Source organism: Hermetia illucens, chromosome 4 (genome assembly GCF_905115235.1).
Source record: "Hermetia illucens chromosome 4, iHerIll2.2.curated.20191125, whole genome shotgun sequence".
Classification (NCBI taxonomy): Eukaryota; Metazoa; Arthropoda; class Insecta; order Diptera; family Stratiomyidae; genus Hermetia; species Hermetia illucens.
The window spans coordinates 49,585,963-49,604,115 of NC_051852.1; the positions used below are offsets into that span (position 1 = coordinate 49,585,963).

At 41.7% G+C, this 18,153-nt stretch overlaps 1 protein-coding gene and 1 long non-coding RNA gene across 4 annotated transcripts in view; one reads left to right on the plus strand and one right to left on the minus strand.

Moving 5' to 3' along the window:
- The window catches only part of LOC119653582 (pleckstrin homology-like domain family B member 1), a 216,292-nt gene that overhangs the window by 44,289 nt on the left and 153,850 nt on the right, over window positions 1-18,153 (minus strand). For all 3 annotated transcript variants that reach the window (XM_038058331.1, XM_038058332.1, XM_038058330.1), the window contains 5 exons: window positions 8,446-8,572; window positions 8,056-8,385; window positions 6,638-7,989; window positions 6,302-6,501; window positions 5,151-6,245 (listed from right to left, as the gene is read on the minus strand). In XM_038058331.1, coding sequence (XP_037914259.1) covers window positions 5,151-6,245; window positions 6,302-6,501; window positions 6,638-7,989; window positions 8,056-8,385; window positions 8,446-8,572 — 3,104 coding nt within the window. The remainder of the gene's footprint in view (window positions 1-5,150; window positions 6,246-6,301; window positions 6,502-6,637; window positions 7,990-8,055; window positions 8,386-8,445; window positions 8,573-18,153) is intronic.
- LOC119653584 lies at window positions 8,382-9,441 on the plus strand. The gene is made up of 3 exons (XR_005249724.1): window positions 8,382-8,586; window positions 8,650-8,750; window positions 8,812-9,441. It is a non-coding gene; the product is annotated as an uncharacterized LOC119653584 (long non-coding RNA).

Below are 18,153 nucleotides of genomic sequence, written 5' to 3' on the forward strand. Positions count from 1 at the left end.
ATACAAATTTCGGGAGTTGCCCATCTTCGGCTCAAACCTCTCGCTCTGCTGCGAAGACTCGGAAAAGGGACCTCGGCCATACATTCCGGCCACATTTCGCAAGGAAGTGTTCCACGCAGTTCACGACTTGGCGCATCCCGGCATCAGGACAACAAACCGGTTAGTCACCGGAAAATACTTCTGGCCCTCCATGAACAAGGATATTAATTCCTGGGCCAGAGAGTGCATCGCATGCCAAAAATGTAAGGTCTCCAGGCATGTTAGGAAAGAAGTGGGCTCATTCCCCCGCACTACCAAGCGTTTCCACACCATACACCTCGACATTATAGGGCCTTTGCGAGACTCGCATGGTTATAAGTATTGCCTCACAATCATCGACAGGTTCACGCGGTGGCCTGAGGCAATACCTCTGAAAGACATCACGGCGCAATCATGTGCTGAAGCCCTCTGTCGAGAGTGGATACCTCGCTTTGGCGTCCCTGCAGTGGTCATCACTGACCAGGGAATGCAATTTGAGTCCACCCTTTTCTCCGAGTTAGGCAAACTCCTTGGTTTTAAACGCCAGCGGACTACGGCATACCACCCACAATCCAATGGGATGTTGGAACGTTGGCACCGGACGCTGAAAGCCGCCATTATGGCACGCGACGACCCGTCCTGGACGCAAGTCTTGCCTCTCGTCCTACTCGGCCTTCGTACAACCCGCCGAGAGGAATTTGCTGCCAGCCCCGCGGAGCTGGTTTACGGGGAGAACCCAAGACTCCCAAGCGATCCGGTCTTCGACAAGAGATCGGGTCTCACGGAGTCGGGGTTGGTGCGTCTGCTGAGGGACAATCTCCGGCGCATCAAGGCGACACCACCCACTCGACACTCGTCCATACCTGCTTGTTCGCCCAAGGAACTGGACACATGCACGCATGTGCTGATCAGGACGGATGCCGTCCGGAAGCCGCTGCAGCCTCCATATGAGGGCCCGTACCGCGTTCTCGAGCGGGGAGAACATTTCTTCCAGCTCGAGATCGGTGGTCACAAAAAGGCGGTCTCTTTGTCCAGGCTGAAACCCGCGTGCGCCCCGAAGCAACGTCGTGTCCGCTTTGTGGATTAACGGCGAACGAAGTTCGGGGATCAGTCGCTGAAACCCCCTAGGTTTCATCTGGGGGCGGAGTGATGTGGCGCGGCAGGATTCGCAGCATTCGAAATTTATTTCGAATGTTGCGAGCGAATAGATGGCGCGGATCTATCCACTTTGCGTGGCACACCAAGGGAGTGGAAGATCGCAGTAATTATGTTTTTCAGACCTGTCACTGAATTTAATTATTAAGTTGAAAATTGCTAAAGAATATGGAAGTCCTTTTTGAAAATAGAATTTGAGTTGAGTTTACTGTATAGAATTCGCGTTGAGTTTGCTGTATAAAATTCGCATTGAGTTCGCTTAAATATTTCAATAAAAATAATAAGTAATCATAATTACTTAATTGGATTACTTAAGTTTTACGTTTACTTTAGGAAATAGAATTTACTAAGGATATACATGTCAAAACAGCGTTCGATGGGAAACAGGTTACGGATTTATATAATTCATTGACCAGCAAGCCTTGCTTAGAATTGGAAGCAAGCTGCGGAGCGTAGGTAATTTAACCGATCATAAGCTCCCAATCCTTCTATGAAGAGGGTATTAAGCCACCCAAAGTAGTTGGATCGAGAGGCGCATGAAAACAAGATCCATGACTGCACTTCCATGATTCGGAACTATTTAAGAATGTGATATTGGATCCTCAACGATTAAAAGGTGATACGCAATGAGCTACACAGGTGTCCCACAATAGTCAGTGGAATCAAAAGTTAATGGATGATTTGTCTACCGTGCGGATGGCATGGCCCCTTTCAAGGTAAAATAGGACCGTTCTTGTTAAACACCTCCACAACGCTGATCCTGTTCTCTCCCCGTGAAGTGGACTTTGATCGCATGGTTTTAGATTTCAAAAGAGGCAAGCCGAGTTGATCAGGAAGCGGAAGTGGTAGTAGCTAGGTCACATATGCAATGAAATCCACTTTCCGAGAACGTCATAGAACTACGTAGCATAGAACAGTGAAGCACAAGTGCAAGCTTCTCGGAAAATCGGGGGGAGGGATGAAGCACATTATCGGGAGTCGACACCCATATTGCTTGGCAATCGCCGATCTTCCCGAGAACATTGCACTCCTTTACTCTTGTCTTTTACATGGCATAGTCAGTGATGTAACTACTGTTCTCTCTTGAATTGTAACTTATCACCCCTATGTCACTTCTATCTTCTAATCAACACTTCTACCGATAAATTGTTTGTACATCGGCCTAGTTTTTCTTTCAAGATCCTGTCGTCACGATGCAAACAAATGTTAACGAAGGCTTGAAGTTTCCTATTAACAGTTTCGGTTATCTCAACTTGATGTTAATATTTAGGTATCGCATTTCTAGATTTTGGATAATCCGCTTTTCTGGGGATTTGTTAATGTATCGAATTTGATGTCACCGTCAGCAGAAACAAAGCTACAAAAGTTGGCAATCTGACCAACGCCCTCGATATTCTGGCTATTGTTATAGGTAGATAGACAGAATAGAATGCATGAAAATTAAGAACGAAAACCAGCGTGCTCTTTTTCATAATTTTAACGTTCATCCCTTTCTTCCACGTTTTGCGAAAAAAATCGGAAGTAGCAACTTTGCGGAAACTACTGCAGCGCTTTGCCCGCTTTAGTGAAGAAGAATTTATCTTACAACGATTTTACTTTTGTTTGGTGAAACAGTCGGTGTCTATATGTTACGGTGATTATTTTATGAGAGATGGACATTCATTAGATGTTACAAGGTTGAAAATCGTGGTGAAGTGCTCTTCCACCTTTTTTAAAGTGCTTGTAATGGTGAGTGAGAACTTTATCGATAACATCCTTTCCGGTTCCTTTGAAAGATTTGCGCCCATCGGCAAGCTTTTGTGTAATACCAAATCACTATTATTTGAGACACTTTCCGCCTTCCTATCACGACGCTGAAAATCTTAAAAATAACAATAAGGAAGAGAGGCAGATTCGAATCATGGTTACAACTACGGATGTTTGTCTTTGGCTTTCCATTTGTTCCGCTGTTGTAGACTTATCATTTGCAGTGTATTAAATTATTAAGTGTGATAGATTGAACGTTCTGAGTTTGGTTCAGAAAAAAGAATTTTTTACTTGGATTGGCGTGGCATCGAAGTCAATTGTAAACGACCAATATGCCGACCGAAACAAGGGTAGTTTGACACGCTAGATGATGATTTGAGAGCCACTCGACGCTACCCGTCGGCTTGAAAGTTTATATTGTGTTCATTATTTAAATAATTTTATCTTTCCTTTCCCCTTGGAATTGGAATATAGGAGTCCACTTATTCTACACTATTATGTGTGGTCTTCATGTGACTGCACTGGGTTAAAAAAACCGAGTCCTTCCTTTCATTTTTATCTGTTTAATTGGGAAAGGCAACCATTCCTGCAGCTATTATCTTAGAATGCATTTCAAGCAGCATTCAAACGCTTTCCAGGAGTTGATCTCCAATATACCTATTTATGCAATCGGATGAACCGCATATAACAAAGCCAGCCAAGAGAACAAGGAATCATAATACTAACAGTTTTGCAAGCGATAGTATAATAGTATAGTCTGACACATTCATTTACATTATTTATATTATTATTTACATCCGGTTCTCGGTTCCACTTTTCAAAACTATCACTGTGCCTGTGACGCATGCTTGAGGTGTTTTAGCCCCAATGATGCCGAAAGAAAGATAATCTCATGTTGAAGTTAAACATCTATAGAAGATGGATACATTCATGTTATCTAATCGACTACTTCCCAAAAAGGCAGAAAAGTTGCAAAATAGTTAGCAGATCAATTTAAAGCGAGAGCCAAGGTCATTTTCTTTAAAAGTCTTGACAAATGCATGGACGGAAAAATAAGCAGAGAAAGCTTGGAATAGCTGGAAGAATATTCAACTTGGAATAGACAAGGAATTTCCACAATGTGAAGGGAAGCTGATGGGCTTTGTAAACGACAAAGAATGAACAAACAGAAACGATAAGAGAGCACAAAGGGAAATCCAGACAATTTAGTTTGATTTATCTGCCTTTTGGGCGTGCACCAGAATATTTCATATCAAATCCAAGAAAAGTTATTCCGAGAAGTTACCATTTTTTAAAGAATATTTATATTCAATAATATTTCCACTGAAGTGCACTAATCTCTCATACCTCCACGAATTCAAATGACAGTGCACGAGTCAATATTTCATGATTGAATAATAAAGCTGATAAGAAAGCTACATGTTGATATGTATTTGTGCCACAAGATTAGTTTGCTTTCATGCGAAACTTAACAAGCTTACGAAGAAAATCGTAAGAAATGCACCAAGCACTTACTCATCATCAGAAAACTCATCCATTTTAAATGAAATTATTGTTTGAAGAGGCTGGATTCCGTTAGCATAAAATAAATTCGAACCGCATTTATCTGTCTTTACACTAAACTATCACTTCCGAATAACGTTTGGTTAACCCGGCGTTCTCCACGTATTCCACAACTTTACACTTAATCCATCTTTACAAGAAAGCAATCAAAGGAACAACGGTACGAGTTAATGAATCAATCTGTTGTCTAGTAGACACTTTGAATGACTGTTTTCGTGACGAAACCTGTGATAAGCAACAAGGCCATTGCAAAATCGTCTTCCCATAGAATAAAAACGACGATTGACCTAACGAATTCTAATCTATTTTATATTGATAGCGATAAAAAATTGCACGATTGCTTTTGATAAGTTTAGAGTTTTACAAGAAGGTGGAACCCCAGGTGGGTTTGCAGTGAAGTGTTATCGTAATTTACTTGTTTCAATGAGGGTAGTAAGCGAACCACAGACCATGGGCGGTGTTTAGGTTACTTGAAAAACGTAACGTATAATCTGAGATTGAGAATAAAATTGGTCATAGAACTCAAGTGCAGTTAAAGCGAACAAACGGTTTTAAACAAGATAGCAGCGTTACGAGTGAGAATGGAAGTAGAGCATCAAAATAATATTCATCACTTAAGAATTTTGGTGGTTGAATGCAGTGAAAATTGTAGAATGAAACAAACTCACCTTGACCCACTTATTTGCTGCAAGTACTGAATTCTCGCTTCGTCCTTACTTTTCTTCTTCAACTCTAACATTTTCTGTCGTTCGTGTTCAATGACATGCGATCCTTGTTGTGCTAACAACAATTGACGATTCCTTTCAATCTCTTTAATGCTCTCAATTATTTTAGTGCTGGCACCTTTCGTTGTCGAAATCGGTGCGTCCAACGTCACTTTAGAAATTCGATCTATATCGTCCTGAGAAGGCATCCGTTTTTCCAAAGGATTCACTTCAAAGTCATCACTGCCGAGAGATAAATTCAAGTTAACCTTGGCCTTGAGTTCATCAGCACTGGATGGAGTTGGTGATGGGCTCGAGTTCGAGTCGACATTATATTTCAACTTCAACAAAGGATCATTTTCTTCGTTTGACCGACGATGAACCATTTTCGGAATGGTGTCGTCGGCAGCGGTGTTTGTATCATCATGAATCTGAAAAATTTTCAATTCCTTTTTCGGTGTACTTGTCGATGTGCTGCTTGCACCACGACTGAATGAAGGCATTTCGATGTTATTGAAGAACATATTTTCATTTACACTGCGAGACATTAAATCAACATCTTTCGGCTTTGCTGAAAGGATTTCAGTTGAGCCAAATAGCGATTGTGACATCATATTGGTTGCAGGATGCGAGTGTCGATCATTATAATTCATCAGACCATCATCATCGCTATCCGATTGGCTTTGTTGCTGGCCGGATATTTCAAAAATTGTCTTATCTATTGATTGCAGTTCTTCCCTGCTTTTTTCAAGGGTTGTTAGAAGTGTGAGAAGGTTATTTTCGAGAGTTTTAGTATCGCTGCATGCGGCATTTTGATTTTCTACTCCTTCGTTCTCAAGACGAAGCATTTGTACTCGCTTATCTTCGATCTGTTTCGAGATTGACTTTAATTCATTGTGCAATTCTTCACGGTAGGCAAGCCATTCTGTTTCTTCTTCAAGATATTGGAATTCCATATCTTCGAAAGTTTTACGATCATTCTCAAGAGATTCCTTGGTTTTTTCGAGGTCTTCTTTGAGAGTCGTATCGCTGCGATTTTCAGCAACTAAAATTTCCATTCTGAAAGATTAGAAAAGTTAATGAGATCGAAAAAAGTGAATAGATTCTATCCATACCTTGCCACCTGTTCCTGCTTCACTTCAATGCTTTGTTTCAATTTCGCCTGTTGAGTTTCTTGCATAACACGATTGGCGTTTCTTTGAGCCTCCATGCGATGAATTTTCGATTGTAGGGTAACAAATGTCTTTTCCATTTCAACAATGTTACCGTTTACAGTGTCCATCTCAGCAGAAACGAGTGCTTTCTCCATGTCCATCTGGGGTTAGAAGAAAGCTTTGTTAGGGATTGTTTGATTCCGACATCAAATAAAAAGAGCAATAAAAAAAATCAATCCACAACATGGTGGAAAGAACGATTCTAAATTTTTTCGCAGAAATAAAATCAATACAAACCTCCCGAATGACCTCATCCTCCTGTCGTTGCACATCTGCAATTTGAGTTTTCAGTCTTCGTATCTTATCCAAAACCGCTTCCCTTTTCAACTTCAAATCCTCCAATTTCTCTTTATCCTTATCATCATCCGTCGCTGAGCTCAAATCCAGCGTCAAATTATTAATATTCCGATTCGGTCGTTTTTTCATCGGTTCTGGACTTGCAGTGTTCTTTGATCTGGAACCCTCCTCCCTTCGCATAGCATCCATCTCAAACTTAAGTTTGTTCTCGAAACTTTGAATAAGATGGGCATATTCTTTGGCTTGATGCGAAGTGGGGTGTGTAATTTGGGGTGTCGTGTGAATGTCTCGCTTTGGAGATGTGCATGTAGTTCGGATTTTTGTCCGCGGAGACTGAGGCGTATATTTGGATGAGAGGGTTACATTCTCGTAACCACTTGAGATTTTTGGGGAGCACGTAGCACCACCGATTTCAACCCGCCGATCACCGACCAGCCGAACGTTTTCATAGCCAGTTGACATATATTTGGTAGGAGGCTGTTTGTCGGGGAAGAAGGCTTTCGAGGATTGGGAGCCGATGTCGTAGAATGGTGATTTTTTCTCACGAGGTAGGGATCCGTTGGTTTTTATGCGGTTTTGTACTATGGGGGAAGATTGGACACTATTGGTGGTTACTTGATTTTGCCGTTCAAACTCGGCACACATTTTAAGAATTTCATCGACTCGTTCCTGTTCTTGGGGTGATAATTCCTGACTTCTTGGTTGATTGTGCGATACATCGGCGGACGTTGGGCAGTTTATATCTGAATTGACTCCGTTCATAGGATATATTTGCAGTCCTCCGTACGATCCTGGCTTGGGATATCGATCATATGTCGAGGACAAATGGCAATAGTTTCTTGTACTTGAATTATTGTTGACTTTCGTTAATACTTCGCTGGTGCTGTTCAAATGCGTACTGGTTGCGGAACTGTGGCTGGATAATGATGGCGATGATGAAGACGACGAAGTCGATGAGTTTTGTATAAAACTCGATGGAATGTTTACATAATTATTACTGGTCTTTAGATTCATTTCATTATTGGTCTTTGTACTAAGGTTCTTTTCTTTCATGTGATTTTCGGCGAGATTCTTGGCGAAATTTGCATATTTCGGTCCGAGGACGTCTTTAGCTGGTGCATTAACGGTTATTGAGTCGGCGGTAAAAACTTTCGGTGAGAAGAAATTAGTGATATTGAGGTATTCAATTTTGGCTGATTTATTCGATACGGTTTCATTGTTTTGTTTGTGGCTACTTTTATTTTGAGATTCGAGGAAGCTATTGAAATTTTTGAGAACTTCCTCGGGAGTGGCTGAAAACGAAAAACAGATTTAACGTTAGCTGAATACTTAGGCTAAATCCGATCCTGCAAACTTACTTCGATTCGAACCACCATTCGCGTCCTGAGTGAAATCAATTTGTGGCATCGATATTCGTTCATTGCTGCCCATAGTCGATCGTATAAGCTGCGCTTCGGCGGGATTATTGAATCGTAGGTAGTTTGAATTACCAATTGTTAGCATTGCGCCTTGTGTTAACTTAGTTTCAGATGTGATTTTATTCCCATCGATAAGAACACGTGCATCCACTTCCGGCAAGATTGTGATTTCGCCCTCTTCATTTCGCTTCACGCTACAGTGTAGGTTCCGGACACCGGAACCATTCAACGACACACTACATGACGGCGATGATCCAATAGTTGTGCTGCCTAGAATTCCAGAATGAATCTTGTAGTAATTCACGAGAGAAACTTGTTAAAAGTACAAACCTATTGGAATATAGTGAATCGTTACGACTGTACTTAGTCGGCCGCCTCCCAAACTGACCAGATGTGGATCATTCGCAGTGACTCGTAATCCACCGGATGCATTCGGATCTTTTTTCTTCAAAGACATCTGAAACGGCAAAGGTGACCCGAATAAATACAATTTCAAGGTTTATAACTGAATATTAGTTTTAATAATTGAATTAGAGAACGTCAAGCAAATTCCAGTGTCAAGAAATTCAATATCAGATTATTCAACAGCGTGACCAATCATGTCTCCCATATTATGGAATTTTTAGATGCTTTGGGTCTGATTATATGATCATTAAATCTATTTTAAGCCCATGTTAAAATTGTAAATCGTTACAGACAGAATATCATCAGGATTTGAATAAAAAACGTTGAATCAAATGTGCCCAGCCGAATGCATTGTTGAGTTCACATTTCAAATGTGTATTTACCGTGAAATTACATGTGTGAGATGTTCTGTTCGTCGTGCAATTAAACACTACTTTCGTGCAACATGAACAATGCGTTAAGTGTAGTTTTAACAGAGATCTTTTGTACCTCGCAATTTTCTACGATGCTTTTGTACAGAGTTTGGAAGATCCATCATTTGTCACGTGCGCAACAATGTGTATAGTAGATACAGGTAAATGCTACGCTAGGAGTTTTTTTAAGTTTCAATTATTATGAGGCAGAGGCAGGTCATTTGTCGAAATAAAGAACGAAACTGTTCCCTCAACCTTTTTACAGATTTTATCATGAACCACAAGATATTTTTTTCCGCTTTTTTGGTTAATTGATTATTTTTGCATTTTGAATAGCTGTTTAACAAGAGCTAGACCATTTATGTGAGCCTCTAGAGATTTAAATCGAAATGTTTAGAGAGAGAGAGAACACCAATGTGGAAAAAGGCGAAGCTCCTGTGGAATAACTAGATGGACACTGCTGCATCACCAGGTGTGGCAATGTCCAAATAAAACTGAAGACAGCGGAAACCCCACCGGAAGGGGGGACAAACTGGCAGCAAGATTGACAAGATTGTTGAACTTTATCTTCGTTTTCTATATGTTTCTATCAAAAGAGTCATCTGTTCGGTCTAACAAATTCTGTAGTATTGAATCACTGAAGGGTGTTAGGATCTCTTACAACGGACTTCTTGGCAATTAAGTGCAGCCTAGATGACTAAGAACTCTTTTGGGCATAAAAGCACTTTGAAGAGGCAAAGCGTTGAGGTGGTACCAGCTAAATGAGTCTGGTCTTCATTACTTGTATAGCTGGATATTACCAGTGTCATATGCACGACGATCAGTGCAGCATTAGATGCTCTACTCAAATTGCAACCTTTAAGAGCACTGCAATGAGGGCATCTCACAAACTAATTCCTTTAGGACCATCGGGAAGCAGTGGGTGTCAGGTTCGTGAGAAGTCCTGGCGGGTACTGAAAGGCATTTAAGCAAACAGAATGTGTGGAAATGGGCTGGGACTACGTCCATCCAACTGACGAGGATTTGGTTGCCTGGTGGTCATGTTTATGGACAAGTGGATCTACTGACGATAATCCAAAGCAACGCCCTGGGGATCATCCTCCCTGCACTAAAAATGGTAGCAGGAAACCAATTCAAGGTGGAACAGCATATGCCGAAGAATGCAGATCTCTAATATGTGGACTCTGAATACTATGAGCACCTTTAGTTTCAATAATAATAATAATCGTTGGCACAACAATCCATATTGGATCAGGGCCTTGAAGTGTGTTAGAGCACTTCATTCAAGACCGTAACGGTACACTACAGAGCACTGTAGGAGGCAATGTGGTCAGCATTACGCTCGCCCGAGATTATTACCCCGATTTAACTCAGGTACTCATTCACAGCTGAGTCGACTGGTATCCGACGTCAAATCACGATACAAATCCCACTGCCACCAGCGAGATTTGAACCGCGACCTTCCGTATGACAGCCTTATGCTCTAACCACTCAGCCATCCGGACACCACTTTAGTTTCAAGTAAGGCCCTTATTCTGGTGGCCGGAATAGGTGGACATTTTTCCTATATTACCCGTGGGAAGAAGATATGGACTCATCAAATACAAATAAAAAAATGGACGATAGAGGAAGAAGAGGCACATCATCAGAGAATAACCTGCTGGCATCCAGCCAGGAAACAGTAGCTGCCAAGGGCAGTACATTCGGTCCCAGCCATAGCACCGCTGGGCTGAAACCAACAACAGGGATTTCCGGGAGCGAGGCGGCAGACGGACTAACGGTTTTCAGGTTGAAAACGACTGTCATTGAACTGGGCGTAGCTCCTAATTTACTGCTGATGACCGGGATGAAAAAGAATAGAAAAATAAAATAACAAACGTCTGGGAAACCAGCATGTGAAGCTAATCGCTCTCAAACGGAACCGATCTCAAGATGAAGTCGAACAGCAAAACAAGAGAGAGAATTTGCAAGGATTGGGATGCCTAGCAACCTCTGCAAACGAAAACAGCAGTAGGCACGAACTACGAAACCCGTCAGCAACGTCACCAGGAGTCATTTATGTGTGGCGCTGGCGAATGATAATTCCGCTAGTGGTAAACTGGTGCCGGGCAGGCGGTCAGAGAGGGTTATTGAACATCTCCTAAACGGTGTCCCCTCTTTTGGTGGTTCGTGTGTCCAGTGTCATAGCATGCTACGATGAATTCTCCAGGGACTTACTCGGTTCGTTCGTCGCTAAAATCAGCGACGCCTGGGAGGACGACTCAGTGGTTATCAAGGAGGAGGAACTTGAAGTGAACAGCCAACCTTTTCTGCTGTGTATATTTAGGGAGATCCTACAGACACTGCAAAAGGCGGAATAGAAAGCGCAGTTCGTAATCAGGAATGCAAAAATGAAAGTGTTCCTCCCCGCGAAATCGGACGACGATGATCCAAACGACGTCCAACGAGTTGTTGGTAAACCCATACTCAAGTAAATCATGCTGATGGTTGCACAAATAAATTTACAGCCCTCGAGATGCGCATTAGCTAATCTGCTTGTCTATCTTCTAGAGGAAGACATCGACGTCGTACTAGTACAGGCGCATCGGATCGGAGACGGAGCGACAGATCTAGAGTATGTATTTTTGTCAGGAACAGCATATACGTTTTTCCGGACTTGAGTTACAGGAACTGGGGGGGGGGGGGGGGGAGTTTTTTCAAGTTATTAATTAATTAATTCAAAGTCACGTTCCCCGCTCAATACAGCAGGAACACAGTGCCATCATGGTGGAATGAAAATCTGTTCAGCTTTAGGAAGCTGTTTTTCAACATCTGTTACAGGCGCAAATACTGGAACCATGCAATGACTCTCTGACAAAGTACAAGTCGGCCATCAAGCGATCCTGGCTGGACTATTTCCAGAACATTGGAAGCACCAGCGAGTCTGCGAGACTCGGTAAGATTCTGGCCAAAAAACAAAGGAACCCATCCTCTCTTAAAAAATCGGAAGGGTTCTGGAAGAAATCTTCTGATGCGACCTTGGAGTCGCTAGTTTAGACTACTTCCCCACTAACGAGGAGGGCTGTGAGATTATTGGTAATTACTGAGAATAAAATCGGGCAGGCAGGTCATGAGTCTGCGAGCACATAGAGCGTGTTCTTAAGGACGATTATGGAGAGTACACCTTTCTTCAAGTCTTCAAAGGCAAATCTACAGTACAAGCGGTACACCCTAGCTGCCTTCCTGGTTATAGATGGGACATTCAATAACGTTAGTACCAACGCTATCAACGAAGTCTTAACTAGAAAAGGAATTAGATAATATCCATGCTAAGAACTAGGATGATCCAGTCTGATCTGGGAGATAGCCACTTGCTCAGAGCTGTGAGCAAAGGTTCGTTCCAGGGCAGTGCCATATTTCCGGTGGACTGGTTGATAGTGACGGACGAAATTCTACATACATTGAGTAGGAATGAGGTGAAGGTGGTGGCGGATGCCAACGACTTGATGATGTTGGTGGCAGGGATATTTTCCCCGGTTATTAGTGAAATCATGGAGGAAGCGTTGGGAAATGTGTGTTTGAGGACTGCAAGATGCGGGCTCCGCATAAATCCAACCAAAAATGAGCTAAAGCTATTTAACACAAAAGGTATCCGAATTCCACCACCCGCGGCTAAATGAACAAAGATCGATTCTTTCCGCCAATGTAAAGAATCTGGGTGTGACCCTGGATTCTAAGTTAAATTTAAGATGGAAGCTAGAACTGAGAGTTAACAAGGCCTGTATAGCCTTCTAGGCCTGCACGAGGATCTTTGTAAGGAATTGGGGTCCCCGGCCGAGAGTGGTTCTCTAGATGTACAGCCGTTTTTCGTCTAATCCTAACGTTCTATTATGTGGTGCCAGGCACTGAGTAAAAAGTACTATAGAATCAAGCTTAATAGGATTCAAAGAACGGCTTATGGAGATGCTACCGAGGCTTTGCAGTCCTGCCCAGTAGATGCTCTCAATACACACCTACACCTCCTTCCGTACAGTGCTGTCACACTACGCGACTCCGGATATTGGAAAGCCAAGTCCGATGCCTATAGCAACATCCTCGACGAAGTACCTCGGTAGGTCTGGTCACTCTCAATGGACAACAACACACGCAAAACGGGCTTCACGAGGAGCTTTGCTGTGGATTTTCCAACCAGGGCAAAGTGAAGGATCGGTGAAGTCTTGTAAGGTTATGACATAGTATTCTTCACCGACGGATCTAACATCGTCTGTGCAGTCGTTGGCAGAGTTTTCTCAGATGCATACAACCTAGCCGAATTGTGCGATCTCTCGGAATTCGCCAGTGTATTCCAAGCGGAAGTACCGGTGATACTGGAAGTCTGTCGATAGCATTCTCCACGCTAATGGGGCAGTGCAGAGATGCGCTGGCCCGTCTGGGCGGTACGCTTACAGTCACCCTTCTCTGGGTTCTCGGCCATAGGAACATAGAGGTTAAAACGGACTGGACAGGTGGACTTTGATCTTGACAGTCCTTCGGTGGGTACAGTCTGGACGATACTTAGTGTCCTCGGACTTCAAATGACGAAAGCTCACTCTCTCTTCCTGCCATCGTAAGAAGATAAAAGCTAAAATAATCCTGGAACATATCTCGAAAACTTAATTGACAGACAGTAGGCTGGTTTTCCCTGCAGATCCTCCTGCATTGACCACATCAACACCCTACAACTCATTTTGGAATAGTGCTGAGTAAAGCATATTCGACAGTTGAAAAAAAGTGGTAGGCAAGGTTGTGAAGTTGACACAGAACCAACTTAACCATTGTACTGTCACCTGAAAATGTTATTCAGTTAGTGGTTTGAAAAATGGAGGAACCGGTAGTTCCAAATACTACAAAATACAAAAATAGACCCATTAATCTGCCGCCCTTTGCCTCTATTGAGATAAGTGGGAGAGAACTAGATTGAACTCAAATCTTCAAGTTTAAGAAACAGAAAAAAGAAGCCCTACTAGGATTTTTATATCCTTTTCCTTGAGGTGTAGTTGTATTGAATGGAATGTTGGGAGACGGGTTGCCATCAAGGATATCAACTACACCTTGGTTTTGCTAGAATTTGCATTTAGTCAAGCCTTCTTGCCACTTACGAAGTCGGGCTATTTGAGAAGAATACTGTTGCTCCCTGAACTGATCGAAAAATATCAGTAACAAACATATCCTTCAACATAGGTTAAGTGGGGATGAGCTAAACATTTTTGACCAGGTATCTGATATATCCCTTCATTTATCAGATTATGAATATGTTTTGTAATGGATTATGGAGCCTGCACCACTGTTATTTATGGTAGCCTTCGCTCCTACTTCTTCGAGGTGTATGCAATCTCAAACTTCTCAGGGAATAACTTTTTCAACTTTTAAGGTTCTATGTTTCTTTTGTAATTTAGCCTAAATTCAAAATTTGACAATCTGAAATAGTTTAATTTGAATCTATGTATTGAAGCGTGTTAGATAATTTAGATTGCGACGGTATACGGTGTTCTGTATTTCGGTAATCAGTTGTTCTCTTTTCCTCCCGAAAACGCTGAGGGGAAGAACAACTGATTCTCGAAATACAGTGTTTGTTTAATAATTCATTTTGCAGCCAAAAGAGTACAAACCTACTCTAAATTCTTGACATTATGGATAGGTTGCCAAAAATTTGTTTAATATTTTTTTACCACACAATGTCAGCCAAAATTAAGGGTTTGAATATCGCAATGAAGTTATTCTTTAAAAAGAAAACTTAAAAATGCACAAAAAGGCGCCAAAACCTAGTTTTTGACTTGTTATAAAGTTCTATCTGTCACTTAACACAGCGTCCTGATTTTCCTTCAAAAAATCTGTTGTGAGGGAGTTTCGGAAGTTGAGGGCAGATCAGGTTTAAAATGAAACTTATGCCGGCTAGTGACGACCCTCAAAATGAAATTCCAAAAGGAAAATGATTCGAAACCATACCCACTGTATGGATGTTTTTTCTTTGCATTGTTTTCCGCAATGTGCTTGTACATATGAAAGGACAGCCTTCAATTAAACTCCTTAAAAATAGAATCACGGCTACATCAAGTGTTTTACAAACAAATCAACATTTATTTCTGTTGCAGTAGGAGAAAGTACTAATGGGCAAGTGAATGCTGACGTCACATATTCATTATCAATCTAAAACTGAACCTAAAAATTAATTTTCGTTCGGCAACCTCAATGAGAATTCAAGACCACCGTCACAATGAGTCATTATACAAATAGTGACAAAAAGGTTTATGAAATTCACTCCACCGCAAAGAGGTTCAAATTTACACTCATATGTGTATGAAATAAGCAAATGCATGCCATTGTTTGCAGCCACTTGGTTCATATATTCACGTGACCCTCATTAAAATGAAATATAATCAGGCATTGAATGTATTTTTAATCCATTTTGGAAGTTCATGTGAAACAATGGAAATCTGAAAATAGTGAGTCATATATCAACTTTCGAATTTTGGCTTAGAGTCATTTGTAGTGCTGATTTGCCTGTGACTCAATTTGTTGCACCCAATTCGTGGATAAACTAAAGAGACTCATTCTATAGAAAATGCATCTATTGCTTTATGCCTGATTCTCAACTGTATCTTAAAAAGGAAGCGGAAAAGTAGGACGAAGAGACACATCGTGGGGAGTATTTTGTAAACTTTCTGCAGAAACTTTTAGACTACCAGAATGCGCTTTCTATTCCACTCCAGAAGAATGTTAGAATGACTCTAAATAATTCTCGAATGGAAGCGTTTGTCTCTATAAGTATGTTTTCCTAAAATACCTAGAAACTAAACCTGCAACTTTGTGGGATTCAGATCATCCATTATTTTCAGGTAAGATTAGTTTTAGCTCATCGTGTTCGTTTACTACAGGGATGTTTATTAGAGTCCTGTAGTAAGTGCTAGCTTCATAATTTAGTCGGCTTACCTTCTTTTGGACTAACTCTCAAAAACGGCATGCGGAATTACCTTTATCAGAGATCATAGCAATGATAACTTCCCAATTTCCTAAATTTAATATGGCGGTTAATTAGATAATGTACCTTCCATTATCAGAAAAGCTGGAATGTTGATGGATAGGGTAGAGTAATTGCTTCCTCATACAGAGAGTGTTATGAAATATATGAGTTGATAAGTATTATAATATTATCTGACTACGGAAACTAAATCCAGCAACAAGGATATAAACATTCATTTTTATTTCATACCATTTTAGATTGTTCCAAAACTTTGTCTTTCTTTTTGTTTAAAAATCTGTAAAATTTTATTGTATTGTGGTAAACCGAGTTATGTATAATATGTTTTGAAAGCTTGTTTTATTGTTCATATTATGGGATATTAAAAGATTTTTTGTTACTTAATTTTTCATTAGTTTCAAGAAGGCCAGAACGCTACTGAAACAAACCAAACATATGCACTACAATAGGTCAGAAGTCTGCGAATGTTCACAGCACTTTCCAATGTTGTTTACGAAGCTCCGGTCCGGTAACACTTACGTCAAAGATAGGAAGCATCATGGGACGCAAACGAGCACCGACGAGTAAGCTCTCTTTCACACGTATATATGGCTGCCATTAACCGCTAAGTGAGACATGGTGTACCCAACGCACATACGTGCCATGGCTATCGATTCATGACAGTATGCTTCAATTCTCTCTACGATCTTTCGAGAAGCTTGAACTCTTCTTCCACTGTTCCATGCTAGGTAGCTCCAGGGCGATCCACTCATTTCATCCTGGGATAGTGGATATCATTGCATGGCATAGCCGCCATGGAGTTGTTGCATTTTTTCAATGTGTGACTTATCCACTGCCAGGCAGCATCCAAAATTTAATCTCGGGGCCAAAAGGTGCATACGGCTCTCAACCGAGAGACTGGAATCTGGCATGCAAAGTAGTATCACTGGAGCGAGTAAAATGGGCATTTAAGTCGTTCCATAGATATAAGTCTGCAGGGCCGGATGGCATCATTCCTGCGCTAGTAATAGAGGGAATGGATGCCCTGGGTTTACATATTCGGAATATATATCGCGCATGCCTTATTCTTTATATTCCAATTAACTGGCGTGATGTGAAGGTGTTATTTATCCCCAAACCAGGGAAACCCACCTATACAGACGCAAAAAGCTTCCGACCGATCAGTCTAACGTCTTTTCTACTAAAAGGACTAGAAAGACTAGTAGATAGGTTCATAAGGGATACACACTTTCCTAAGTGGCCACTTCACCATAGGCAACACGCCTACCAGAAAGGAAAATCCACGTGAACGGCACTTACGGCAAAAATTGAACACATGCATAGAATCGAACCGCTGCTAATCTAATGTCTTAGGGGCTGCCAACAAGGAGAGGTTCTCTCTCCACTGTTATGGCTCTTGGTAATAGATACCCTGCTGTGCCTCCTGGAGGACAAAAAAGTCTTCGCGCAGGCATTTGCGGACAACCTAGCCGTAATAATTACCGGCAAGTTTGCGGACAGAGTATGTGACCGCTTGAAACCACTAGGAACATCAGGTGGGGCAGCTATACGTTACCCAACTTAGCAGAAATCCAGCTGGCACAAACAGTCAAGTATTTAGGAGTACATTTCGAGTCCAAGTTAACGTGGAAGCACCATATCGAGGAACAATATCAGAAATCCTAAAGATTGCTCTGGTGTTGTAGAAATACGATAGATAAAACCTGGGGACTTTCACCAAAACGGATACACTGGATGCATACATCCAGAACAAAACCTATTTTGATATATGCAAACATCGTCTGGTGGTCAAGACTGAACTTTGCTAACAGTAGGAAGCTGCTAACACAGATTCAGAGGCTTGGTTGCCTAAGTATTACTGGAGAAATGAGTACTACGCCGACTGCGGCACTTGAAGCTATACTAAATTTACCCCCCATTCGCTTGCAGGTGAAACGGAAAGCGCCAATGACGCATATAGACTCGATACGATTGGGACGTGGAAAAGCGGCCAATCACACGGTCATGGGTCTATCTGGAAATTCCTTGCCGGCCGATCATATGGTTTCCAGATTCGTCTTTGAAAAGGCATACACTGTCGTAGTCACCGAAGGAGAAGAATGGACGACAAATGGCCACGAGTCTTTTCAGATTACAGACTTAATAATCTTCACCGACGGGTCAGTCATGGAGGGTGGATCGGGTGCAGGGGTGTTCTCGGGGAATCCGATTATAGAACTGGCC